At 46.9% G+C, this 12249-nt stretch overlaps 1 protein-coding gene across 1 annotated transcript in view; it reads left to right on the forward strand.

Annotated features, from left to right (window-relative positions):
• USP10 (ubiquitin specific peptidase 10) overlaps positions 1-829 on the forward strand; it is a 47763-nt gene extending 46934 nt beyond the window's left edge. The window contains exon 14 of the mRNA XM_029965516.1: positions 520-829. Coding sequence (XP_029821376.1) covers positions 520-707 — 188 coding nt within the window. The 3' untranslated portion in view covers positions 708-829. The remainder of the gene's footprint in view (positions 1-519) is intronic.
• Positions 830-12249: the final 11420 nt, after the last annotated feature.

Consider the following 12249-nt stretch of genomic DNA (forward strand, 5'->3'; position numbering starts at 1 on the left):
CAACCCCGCTGTGGTTCCCAGCCCATGGCACTGATGCCACATCCAGTCTTGTCTTAAAAACCTCCAGGGATGGATAATCTGCCACTTCCCTGGGCAACCTATTCCAATGTCTGATCACCCTCTCTGTAAAGAAATTCTTTCTGATATCTAACCTAAACCTCCCCTGGCACAGCTTAAGACCATGCCTTCTTGTCTTGCTGATAGTTGCTTGGAAAAAGAGACCAACCCCCACCTGGCTACAACCTCCTTTCAGGGAGTTGTAGAGAGTGATGAGGTCTCCCCTGAACCTCCTCTTCTCCAGACTGAACAGCCCCAGCCTCTCCTCACAGGACTTGTGCTCCAGTCCCTTCACCAGCCTAGTTGCTCTCCTCTGGACCTGCTCCAGGAATAATGCCAAGGTCGTGGGTTCAATCCTTCACTTAAGAGTTTTGTGATCTGTGTGGGTCCCTTTGATCCCCCGTTTCCCCGGCTCTGTGTGTGTGTGTGGTGCCCTCGTGCCTCACTCCTGTCTCCCCGCAGTTGTGTATCACCACGGGAACAGCGCCACGGGCGGCCACTACACCACGGACGTCTTCCAAATCGGGCTCAACGGCTGGTTGCGCATCGACGACCAGGCCGTGAAGGTGATCCATCAGTACCAGGTGGTGAAGCCGACTGCGGAACGCACAGCCTACCTCCTGTACTACCGCCGCGTGGACCTGCTGTGACCCTGCCTGCAGCACCCTGCTCCCTAGGACGCCAACTATCACTGATTCCCTCTCCTCTAAATGCTCTTCTGAGTGAATATATTTTTTCTTTTTTTTTTTCTTTTCTTTTCCTTTTTTTCTTTTCCTTTTTTTCTTTTCCTTTTTTCTTTTCCTTTTTTCTTTTCCTTTTTTCTTTTCCTTTTTTCTTTTCCTTTTTTTCTTTTCCTTTTTTTCTTTTCCTTTTTTTCTTTTCCTTTTTTTCTTTTCCTTTTTTTCTTTTCCTTTTTTTCTTTTCCTTTTTTTCTTTTCCTTTTTTTTCTTTTCCTTTTTTTTCTTTTCCTTTTTTTTCTTTTCCTTTTTTTTCTTTTCCTTTTTTTCTTTTCCTTTTTTTCTTTTCCTTTTTTTCTTTTCCTTTTTTTTCTTTTCCTTTTTCTTTTCTCTTTTCCTTTCCTTTCCTTTTTTCTTTTCTTTTTTCTTTCCCTTTTTTCTTTTCCTTTTTTTTTTTTTTTTTTTAATTTTTCCTTTTGTTTGTTTGTTTGTTTTTTCAATTCCCTCCTTTTTTTCCACCCCTCCCCGCCTCTTTTTCAATTCCCTCCTTTTTTTCCACCCCGCCCCGCCTCGCAACTTTAAGAGTGATAAAGGAAACGACCGCGGGTTTGTGCGCGACGTAGCTTGTGTTGACTTTTTTGCCAGAATGAAGTCGCTTGGTTGGAAGACTCGAGTCTTGTGAATCACACACAAAAAAAAAATAATACGAAACAAAAATTAATCTTGAGTTCATGCTGAATCCTAAGATAATAAAGGGATTGACATTTAATTCCCACTTTCTAAATGCGTAGTAGAAGAAAACCCTGCACCAGCAACAGAACTTGTAGATTTCTGTGAAAATGTTTTATCTTTACTTCAGTAAAAAAAAAAAAAAAATTAAAAAAATTTAAAAAAAAAAATATAAAAATAAAAAAGCTCTCTCTGCTTTCCCCAATAGTTTTTTGATAAGTGGTAAAATATGAGCCGATGTGTATGAGATGGAAATGGTCCTTTGTGCTTCAAAACATGTACAAACTGCAGAGTTGCTGGTTCCTGATAAGAAGACACATTTTAATAATTGTGCGATGAGAAACTGCTTAAGTACACATTGCAGATCAAATATTTGGAGTTAAGATGTTAGTCTATATAGATGGGTGATTGTAACTTTATTGCTATTAAGAAATTTCAAACTGCATTTATGCTTCTGTGTACATGAAATTAAGAAAATGGGCAAAATAATTAAGATTGATATTTCTTTAAGTCTGCTTTGTTTAATTTTGCTGTCTGCTCTCCTATAATGTTGAGTTCCTAATTGTACACAGTTTAGTGATATCTAGAAGTATAAAGTTGTCGCCCATCAATAAAAGTCACAAAGTTGGTTTAAGGTGTGTGTGTGGGTTTTGTTTTTCCTCAGGTGTAAATCCTACCCTTGGAAACTCCAAAGATTTCCATGTAGCACTTCCATGAGGTGTAGGGAGCCTTCCCCAGCTGAAGTGTAGATTATTTTCTTTCAATTTTACAACTTCTTGAAACTTCAGAATGTCCCATTTTGCACTGGGTGGAGCTGAACGTTGAGGGGAAGGGAGAGGGGATCAGTCATCCCAAGGGATGTGGCAGTCCCTTGGAACTGAGCTGAGCCCTGGCCAGCCAGGAGAGGGAATGGAATCCTGTATCCTCCTGAAAGCCCCCCACAGTTGTTTCTGAGGTAGGTGGTGGTTTGTCTTCAACTAAACTATTCCTTCCTTTAGCCAGTTGACATTTTCATGGAAAACTTTTGGTAGAAAAATGTGTTGGATGAGCAGCAGGACCTATTGAAAGCCCTCCTGGTTTGCCCTGGTTTATCTTCCCTCTCCTGGGGTGGTGAAGAGCTCGGGATTTTTCTGCCTGTGGATCACTCCTGGCAATGCTGTTACCATTCCATCCAGGAAGGAGCTTCCTGCCCAGGGCTACAGCTGTAGGTGGGAGTGTCCAGCCCAGTGGCACTTTGGGATGGTCCTGTTTTCCCTGCTCAAAGGTGGGTGCTTATGAGATGGATGCTCTCTTTCTGGAATGTTCAGGCAGGGTTAATTTTATCACTACTGCAATCCTGATGCTGGGAAGGTTAATTGGTGCTTTGTCAGTTGTTTTGGATATCCAAATGTATCAGGTTTTTTCATAGCTAATCAGATTTTATTAGTGTTTTCTGATGTACAGATCATGACTGAGACACTGTTCTTGATTTTGGTGACATTCCACCCACTCTGAAACAATTTTCTGTCCAGAGCTCACTTGGATTTTGGCTGGTTGCAGGGAAAACCTCAGTTCCTGGCTGCTCACTGGGCAGGGTGCCCTAGAGCTGGGGCTGCCCAAGGGCTGGTGCTCCCAAGGTTTCCCAATGCAGGAATTGCCCTGGAGCCACACTGGTGAGACATGGAGCATTGAGCATTCTGCTTTGATTTGGAAATCTGAGGGGACTGGGGGGTTGTTCCAAACAGGAGGGAAATCAGATTTTGAAATGACTCTTCTGTGCTAGTTATTCACGTCTTGTTCCTGCACCCTGGTTGAAGCAGTTTTCTGCATTGCAGAAACCCTGTTTTTAATTATTCTTGTGGCTGTGTTGATTATTTATTTACCTGTATCTCCAGGGCATTGTGTAAAGCTGCATTTCTGGTAGTGTAAGTTTGCCTGAATATTCCAGATAAAGTTGCAGGTGATCAGTAATTAATACATTACTTGCTAGAGGTTACAAGTGTTACTAATTTTTAAAGATATGGCAATGAGTCATTTCCAGTTTAAAAATCAAGTGTTGAAATCCACTCTTAGTATGACTTGGAAGTGTTCAGATGGTAGGAATTTTTAAAATTTTCACGGAGGATGTTACGAATGCACTTGTTGGTAAAATCCGACTTCTGCAGTGGATTACTCAAGGGGAAATAAAAAATATGTGGCAACATTGATGGGGACACATAGCCACAGTTTTTATTTTCTGGATTAAACTCCTCCCGTTGTTGCAAAATGAGGATTTTGCAGCCTTTTGATCATTTGCTTTGTCTGTGTGTGATTATGTAAAAGAAAACCCCAACACCCACAGCAACCCCCCCCCAATACACCATAAATCCGGTGGTTGTTTACTGATGTTTAAACTAGGATTTAAGCAATGTGTTGGTTTTTTTTTTTTAAATGCACATTAAGAGCTAAAGTTTTCAAAACTGGAAACTTTGGATGTGCAGGTCCAAAGGGCTGTTGGGAAAACCTTGTGCCATAAGCCAGGTCTGCAGGGGAACAGTTGGATGGGCTTGAGGAGGAGGATTATCAAAGGCACAAGGTATTTGGGGGTGGGGGGAGGTCGTGTGTGTTTTAATTAGGAAACTACTGGTTTCCATAATATCCCCTGGAGATGATGTCACACTGGGGCTGGGCTGCAGGAGAGGGCAGTGGTGGTCTGTGCCAGCTTTATCTTTTAAAAATGTGCCTAAATCTCTCTGGTTTTGACTAGGAATGAGGAGCGAGCCTTGGGCGTGCTGGGGCTGTTCCCAAGATTTTGGAGGTTGGTGCAACTGGAGATTTATTTCAGGCTATTTTAAATTACCCAATAGGATTTTTTGGAAAGAATTTTGTATGGGCAAATAACCAGCTGTAAGGGCTGTGGAGTTTGTGATTGCAATTCACCTTCTCCGTTTTGGGGTGAAACCTCCAAAGATGAGTCCTGGGTTCATAGTTCTGACCTGACTCAGTCTGCAGATCTGTACCAGCTACTTTATTATTATACCAGTTTATTTATTATTATAGATGTGGGGAGATGTGAGAACAAGGTGAGACGTTTTCATGGAATCCCAGAACAGTTTGGGTCAGAAAGGACCTCAAAGCTCATCTCGTTCCACCCCCTGCCATGGTCAGGGACACCTTCCACTAGCCCAGGTTGCTCCAAACCCTGTCCAACTTGGCCTTGAACACTTCCAGGGATGGGACAACCTGTCCCTCACCACACACACAGTGAAGAATTTTGTAGCTTTTAGTGCACATTTCACTTTTACTTAGTGTGGTCAGTGGTGCTCCCAAAATTTTCTGAAATTGCTGCTGCTTGTCTGCTTATTTCCTTTTCTTACCTCAACCTTTACCTGGGCACTGATGAAAAAGCTCAGGTTTTATGGGGAGTTGTTTTCTTGCATATCATCAGCTGATTAAACATTTGGGGGAATGTTCTTTATTGTAAGAAGGTGGAAAAGAAGCTGCAGATGAACCTGTGTGGTCAGTCCAGGCTGCCCCAAAACTGGAGAGCAGCGAGAAGGGATAATAGGGGTTCACAGTGCCAAATATTAGTTGTGCTTGGGAGTAAATCTATAAATGCCTTTCACTCCTGTCACTTGGATCTCCACAATTCATCTGCTAATTAATTTGTTCATTCATCTGCTGATGAATCCAGAGGCAGACCTCTGGATTGCCACTTTGCTGTGTGGTCAAGACATCTTCCCCCCCATCCCTGCTGGAGAGCAAGGTGGATGTGGCAGGGATTTCCTGGCTACCTCTGCCCCACTGCATCATCCTCAGGCAGAGACAAAGCCCAGGCAGGAGGAGAAATGTAAGTAGGCAGCAAAGCAGGGGGTGGTTTCCCCAAACCTGAGCGTGGCCGTGCCCGGTGCCCATCAGGAGCAGCCCAGGGGCTGCTGGTCCCCACTGCTCTCCTTGTTCGTGGTCACAGACAAGTTCCTGCAGGTTTCACCCCGGTATTCCCCCTGTGCTCCCTCTGCTCTGGAGGAGGAGTCAAGCCCAGAGAACACCAGGAGTTACCCTGCAGTTTTCAGCCTCTCCCCCTGCTGTTCCCTCTGCCCTGCCTGGCTTTGGGCCTGTTATTGCTTGTTGGAATAGGAAATAAAGGGGAATTAATTCAAGTTGAAGATCAAGACGTGCTGTCTGCATGGTCAATTAGGAGGGCACAGGGAAATCTGTGTCTCTTCCCATTCATTGGTTATTCCATTAAAAGCCTCTCTCCTAATATATACTTATATATGCAGCCTGCTTTATGTGGCTTTTACCACATATGAAATGGAGACGTTGTAATCAAGGCAGTAATAATGTGGAATGATTAAAAGTAACTTCTGATTGTTTTGGCTTTAGTTGAACATATGGCCCAAAACTGCTGACTTCAGACAAAATGAGGTGGATAAAATGCCTCGTTCCAGGTTGTGCTCATCCCTAAACACAACCATACCTTGTACAGTGAAACCAGCCTGGTATATGTTAAAAAAATAAATTAAAAAAATCAAATCTTTGTAGATTTGATTGTAGCCGGGTTGATGGGGCAGTCAGACGGCCCAAACCATCCTGCAGGGAATCATTTCCCATAAGAACATTTGTGGAGATTACAAAATACCGAATTTCTCTGAGGTCTGGAAATTATTTGTACGTCGGCATGTGAGATTGAGAATGAGTTAATTCAGCTTTATGGTAATTGGGGTGAACAGCACCTTCTGAGGGCTGTGAGTCAGGGCTGGGGAGCTGTGTGGTTTTGGGGTGGCAGCCTGTGTGGGGGCACGATGGTTCACCGTGTTGGCCCTCGTTATTCAGAGAAATTAGGAATTGGGGGAACTGCAGCACCTTTCAGCTGATTAAATAAGCCTTCAGGAAATACAGCAAAGTCACTGATCCAGAGTGAGTCAGAGGAGCAAGGAAAAAAAAAAAGGAGGATACAGTGATTTTACAGTAAAGCAGTTCAGAACCTTCTGTCAGCCCAGTTCTGGGTGGTCTTTCCCAGTGTTAGTGGCAAAGTCTGAGCTTTTTTGGGAGCAAACTGCCCAGATTGCACTGAATTGCTCCTGGCAGGGTAGAAGTGCCAGGTCCAACTGCTGGACCATGTGTTGTCAGTTCACATACACAGTTTGTTTTGAAGTAAATAGAAACTCTTTGTAAATACAGCTGGGAGAGCATGGCCAGTGGAGAAGAGCAGCCAGAAGGGGTGTTGTGGCTGTACCAGGCTGCAGGACTGGGACTGACTGGTGAGGACTGGCTCCCTGTCTCACATGAAAACAGAGCACAAGATACACCCCGAGTGATGGGAATCTGCAAATTCCTGAAAAATTCTCAGGAAAATGGTGTAAGAGACAAAATCAAATCAGCAGTTATGCCTTGGAGTGCACTCCAGAGGATTCTGTTCTCTGCTCAGAGCAGTTGTGCTCTCTCAATTTTCAATATTTGCTGCTCTTGAACGAGTTTGATAAATGTCCTTCTGCTTTCTGAGCGCCACTGGGTCGAAACAAACCCCCGGGAATATCTTGTAAACTCCCTTCTAGTAAACAGTAAATAAAAGCGGTTGGTGTTTTGCCTGAAGAAATAAATATTGACTGCTTAGAAGAATGGAAGGACTTTTTCTTTTTCCCTAAGAACTTTGGAGAGAGGACGAGGCAGTGGATTTGGAAAAGACACGGCAGCTTTGCTTGGATGTGCCAAATCCAGGAGATTGATGTTCCCCTGCCTCCACCTTGGGTTGTCACTGGTGCTGCTTCCACAGAGGGACACCCCGGGTGATGTGCTGTCCCTGGAGTGCTGCTGGGTGGGGATCCCACGGGACTCCCATGCCTGGATCTGCTCATCCCTCTGTGGGCTGGAGGTGCCGTAACACATCCCTGCTGTTACTCACCGGAGCGGTTTGTTTTTTCCCGTTTGTTTACTTAAAGAAAAGGGAAGGAACTTTCAGCTTGTCTTTTGCTCAATCGTTTCCCTTCACTGTGAATAAAACCACGGCAATGGGCACGGAGCTGGATGTCACAGCTGGACCTGTTGGGGCACCAGCAGCACTGCAGGAGGGGTGAGTCCTGTCTGGGGGTTGCACTCGCTTTTTGCTTTCCTTATTCCCTGGAGCTCCCGACTGAGCCGTGGGGAATGTCAGCGCTGGGAGAGCTTTGGGAACAAACTGCAGAGGGGAATTAATCTCCTGTTTCCCAGCCGACACTCAGCTCTGGGAAAAGAGGGGGATGCCATGAGATGTGCTGGAGGGCTGGAGCTGGGAAATCCCAAATCCCTCGCTGTGGGATTTCCCTGTGAGGAGCAGGAATGGCTGAGCTGGCAGCCGAGAGGAGCCAGCTGGCTTTAGTCCCTCGCAGGAAAAAAACCCTTTCTTGGATTCCCCCTCTCTCCTCACCGGAGCTCCTGGAATCCGCAGCGCTGCGAGCTCTGCCCGAGCACCGACTGCGGGGGAAAGCACAGCGAGCCCTTTTATACCACCATGGGCTGCCCTCCTCCTCCTCCTCCTCCTGCTCTCCCCTCCCGGTGCTCCCGCCTTTGGGAGGATGGTCCTGCTCTGCTGAGCCCCAATGACTGACTCAAACGCCGCGATCTCAATCTCTGTTCTCGTCCTGCCTCTTTCTGTGGCTTTTCCCCCTCCTTTCCCCGAACCCCACAATCCCCCTTCTTTTCGTTGTTACTCCACACCCGTTGCCAAACCCTGGATGATCCATGCTTGTCCTCTTTGCCTGGAGAGCATAAATACCACTGGGGAGCTCTGTGAGACTGCACTTGGTACGAGTTGCTGAGCTGAGACCTTGCACATCTCGCACCTCCCGAGGCTTGTTCCATCCTTCTCCCCTTCTCCTAGCTTAAATATTTCAGATACATAATTTATTCTCCACAAGCAGGCTTGGAGAAGCTGCAATTACCTGGAGACTTGGGAGTACTCAGAGAGGTAAGTGTAAAGTTTGGTCCCTGCTTCTGAAATGTGGTTTGGGGTGGGGGGTGTGTGCAAGAAATTACTTTTTTAAGAAGGCACAATTTTAGTAACTTCTCCAAAAAGTTGCCTGCATGGTATAAAATAACACAATACTGTCTGAACTTCCCTTACTGTATGATCTGCAGAGGTTAATGTAAGATTAATAAACATTAATCTTGAATGAATGGGAGGAGTTTGCAAGTACAGGAGTGGATTTCTGTGCAAATAGAAAATATGCAAGGGATGCTGTAGCAGTGTCTAAGAGCTGATGCCTGTGGGCACACCAGTGTGCTCCAGAGTTTGTGCAGCTCTGCTTTAAAGTCATGTATTAAAGGAATTTCAGTGTCATCACATGTGGTGTCTGTTACCAGTGGGTTTTCTATGTGGTTTTACATAGAAACTCACCCACTTGGGTTCTGTGGGAGTGGATTGTAATGGAAGATTCAGATGTTTTGACCCACGGGCTTGACGGTGCTGAATTTATGGTGTGTTCAGTGCAACGTATCAAGTTGTCCTGTGTCAAGGAACTTGTCATCCTGCTTTTCTTTGGAAGCCAACACAGTTCTTTAAGGCTTGAAATGTGTGCATCCCAGGTAAAGAGATGGGCTGGAGTTTAGTGCTTTAAGTATGTTGTGTTTTTATCATTGGATTTCTTTGCACAGGTTAGAAGCTGATCCCAGGCTAACACAGGTTAGAAGCTGATCCCAGGCTAACTCATCCTAGATCCCAGGCTAACTCAGGGTAGAAGCTGATCCCAGACTAACTCAGTTTAGAAGCTGATTTAGAATGCTTTGCTCTTTTAGATGCTTTCCTGATATCCCAAGCTGACTTCTGCATTTTCCTGCCTTGTCAGCTTGTGCCATGTGTAACTCCACAGGTCCTGGGATGCTTTAGCTGCAAATGTCACCCATAACTCAGGAGTAGGCACCCACTCGTGTACTTCACCAGGGAGGCAGTCAAAGCTCAATATCCATAAGGAATAAGGTGACATGAGGACATCCTGAAGTACAGGAGTCAGCCTGCATGTGGCTTCAGCAGCCTCACATGCCAGGCTTCAGATGCGACCAGCTCTCCTGCTTTCCGTGCAAAGCAGACACCATCCATTAGCTGGGGAAATAGCTTTCTAAAAATAATCTTCTCCAAAGTCCAGTGCTGCTCTTTAACTCCCTCAGACCCCAGAAGAAGGCCTCCTCTCTGTCCCCACTTCGGACAGGCTTTTCAGCACACTAAGGAGTCGGTTTCTGCTGACTCAGTCATTTCTGATCGCTCCCAGATGTTTACCTGGCACCAGCATCAAGGGCCTGATGTGCTTAAAGGGAGGTTGTGCTAATGCTCCTCTTGAACCCTTTAAATCAACAGCAGAGGCTTCCTCAGCTGACTGTCAGCTGATAATTTTCTGTGAATAATATCAAATTCCAACTCAAAGGCAACGTGATTCCAACCTTCCCATATGAGGAGCTCCTGCTGGAGCCCGGAGGCATCGCCCCAGCTCTGCAGGGCACTTGGTCTGGCTGAGCTGCAACACGTGTCCCAGTGTTTCTTTGCACCTGGGCACCAGGGTATCGAGAGGCAGATGGATGGACATCTGAAATCGAAGAGAGCTCTCTGAAATGTGAGCATCTTTCTGCTGCTTTCAATTAGTTTGGCCAGGGAACTCTTTCCACTCCGTCCCTCTCCGATTCCTTTATCCTCCCTTCGGATGCTCAGCGCTCCCCACCTCGAGCCAAAAAGGAGGAAGGGACCTGCACACTCGAAGTGAAATAGAAGATAAAACCAAAGTGTCCTAATTTTAGAGAGGTGCTGGTATCCCCTTGCTGTCAAATGGGATCCAGGGAAGCACATCCCGAGGAATAATGCACCATCTGTTGCGAGGTTTTTGGCTGGGTCTCGAAACCAGACGCTCTGGCTTCGCTGCGGAGCCGTGAGTGGGGCAGCTCCTCTGGCTCTCAGATGTTACAGCTGATTTTTTTTCAATCTGCCCTTTCTGAAAGTTCAGTGTTTGCCTTAAAGGGGTGGTGGATTCGGGCTCCTATTTAGCAAAGGGCACCCGGCCAAGCGAGGGGTGCAACGGCAGCCTCTGAGCGCAGGCTGTTCCTCTGCCTCCAGGCCAGGCTGCAGGGAGAGCTGCCGCTGCTAAATGGCCACATTGTAAACGGCCGTGGCACTGCAACTATTTTTGAACTCCTGGGGAAGTGCCTCAAAGTAGGAATTGTTCCCTGAATTTGGGTCAGACAGTCTACAAAAGCTACAGCTCGTTTTGCTGCCCCTGCCCCTCTGTAGCCGGGTTAGAAAGTCAGGCTCCTGCTTGGGGGGAAGCGAATGCCACAAAGAGGGCTGTGAAGAGGATGAGGTTAAAGGAATATTTGTCCCAGTGCCACTGAACGTCCTGTCTTCAGGTGTGCCTGGAGCTGGGGACAAGGCGTGTGTGTTGGACTTGCTCTGCAGAGCAGGAAATGATGAGAAGCCGTTACCTAAACTGAGCAAATTACATCCTGCATTGTCCTACCCCGGCAAAGGCTTCATGTGCTGCCTGGAGAGAGGCTGAGGGCAGCTGGTTTTCATCTGCCTCAATATTCAGTACGAGAAAGAAGCCTCAAACAGGGACTTTGTGTCTTTTGTGTAGTCAGCCAACAAGTTTTCAGGGTTTCTCAATAGTGTCAAAGTTTTTTTGAGGGTCCCTGTCTGTGCAAAGCACCTCATGCCTGCCACTGTCCTCCACAGTTGCTGTCGTGCTGGGTCTGGGGTATGGGGATCTGGGGCTTTGTGCTTGAGCATAGCTTTTCCAGCTGGGAGCTGGATGGCTTTTCCCTTCCTTGAATGGTTTCCAGCTCAGCTGGTCTCAGTGTGTCCAAATCCCGTGTCACTGGGATGAAACTTCTCGAATAATTCCTGCTAATCTGGGGTTTGTTTCCTGCTGCTGTGTAGGAATGCTTTCAGCATGGCTTTCAACACTGCTGTCAAAACCAGATCCTCACCTCATGTTGTAGGCAGGGATGGGGAAGCTTTCCTCCAAAATTTTGTCCTAAAGAGGGAGATCCTGTGCTTGCATTGTCTGTACGGATGCTTCTTGCCCAGATTGATCCTGCTCCAGTGGCTTTTAGATCCCAGTAAGGAGCAGTGGGTGCTGCAGAGCCCTGCAGCAGCACAGACTGCCTTCCCTGAACAGCTCCTGATCTAGATAAAACCTGCCAAGACATGCAAGGATTGTTAGATGGCTAAATTGGAGCAGGGGGGAGTTTGGGAATAGCAAGTGGAGTGGAAGCACCGTGGAGCAAGGGAGAGGGGTTAAACAAAGCTGTTCCATCCCGGCAATGACCAAATCAAAACCATCCCTCTGAGCCGGTTGTGCTGACAATGCTTCCAAGTGCACGGGAACACCTGATGTGGCCGGGGGAGGGCGGGTGCTCCGGCTGCTCTCCTGATCTTCCATAACTCACATCCCTGGCCCTGATCCCGCCTTACGTGAAGCGCCGCGTCAGAGACACCCCCCCGGGGCGTCCCTGCGGGCAGGGATTGGCGTTGTTTGGTGTTACGGTGACATCTCCCATGAAGAGCCGCTCTCACACAGCCTGGCAGCCGCCCTGCTGGGCTCCATCCCGAATAGCTCGTGCTGATGCCTGACCTCTGCGATCCGGCCTCCTGGGAATTTTACTTTCCCTTTTATTCATATCTGTTCTCTGCTTTAGCAGCTGCTCTTTGTGGGAATAACTCCAAATGTCTCCCCTTCCTGCCTGTGAAGGGATGGAGCTGGGATTACTCAGAGCTGCTGGGCATTGTGGGGTGGCACCTCCACCAAAGATGCTGGGGTGCAGGAGGCACCTTTTGCCATGTCTGGGGAGTCCCAGCACATCAGTGGGG

Source organism: Manacus vitellinus, unplaced genomic scaffold (assembly GCF_001715985.3).
Source record: "Manacus vitellinus isolate BGI_N305 unplaced genomic scaffold, ASM171598v3 scaffold_10_pilon, whole genome shotgun sequence".
NCBI lineage: Eukaryota > Metazoa > Chordata > Aves > Passeriformes > Pipridae > Manacus > Manacus vitellinus.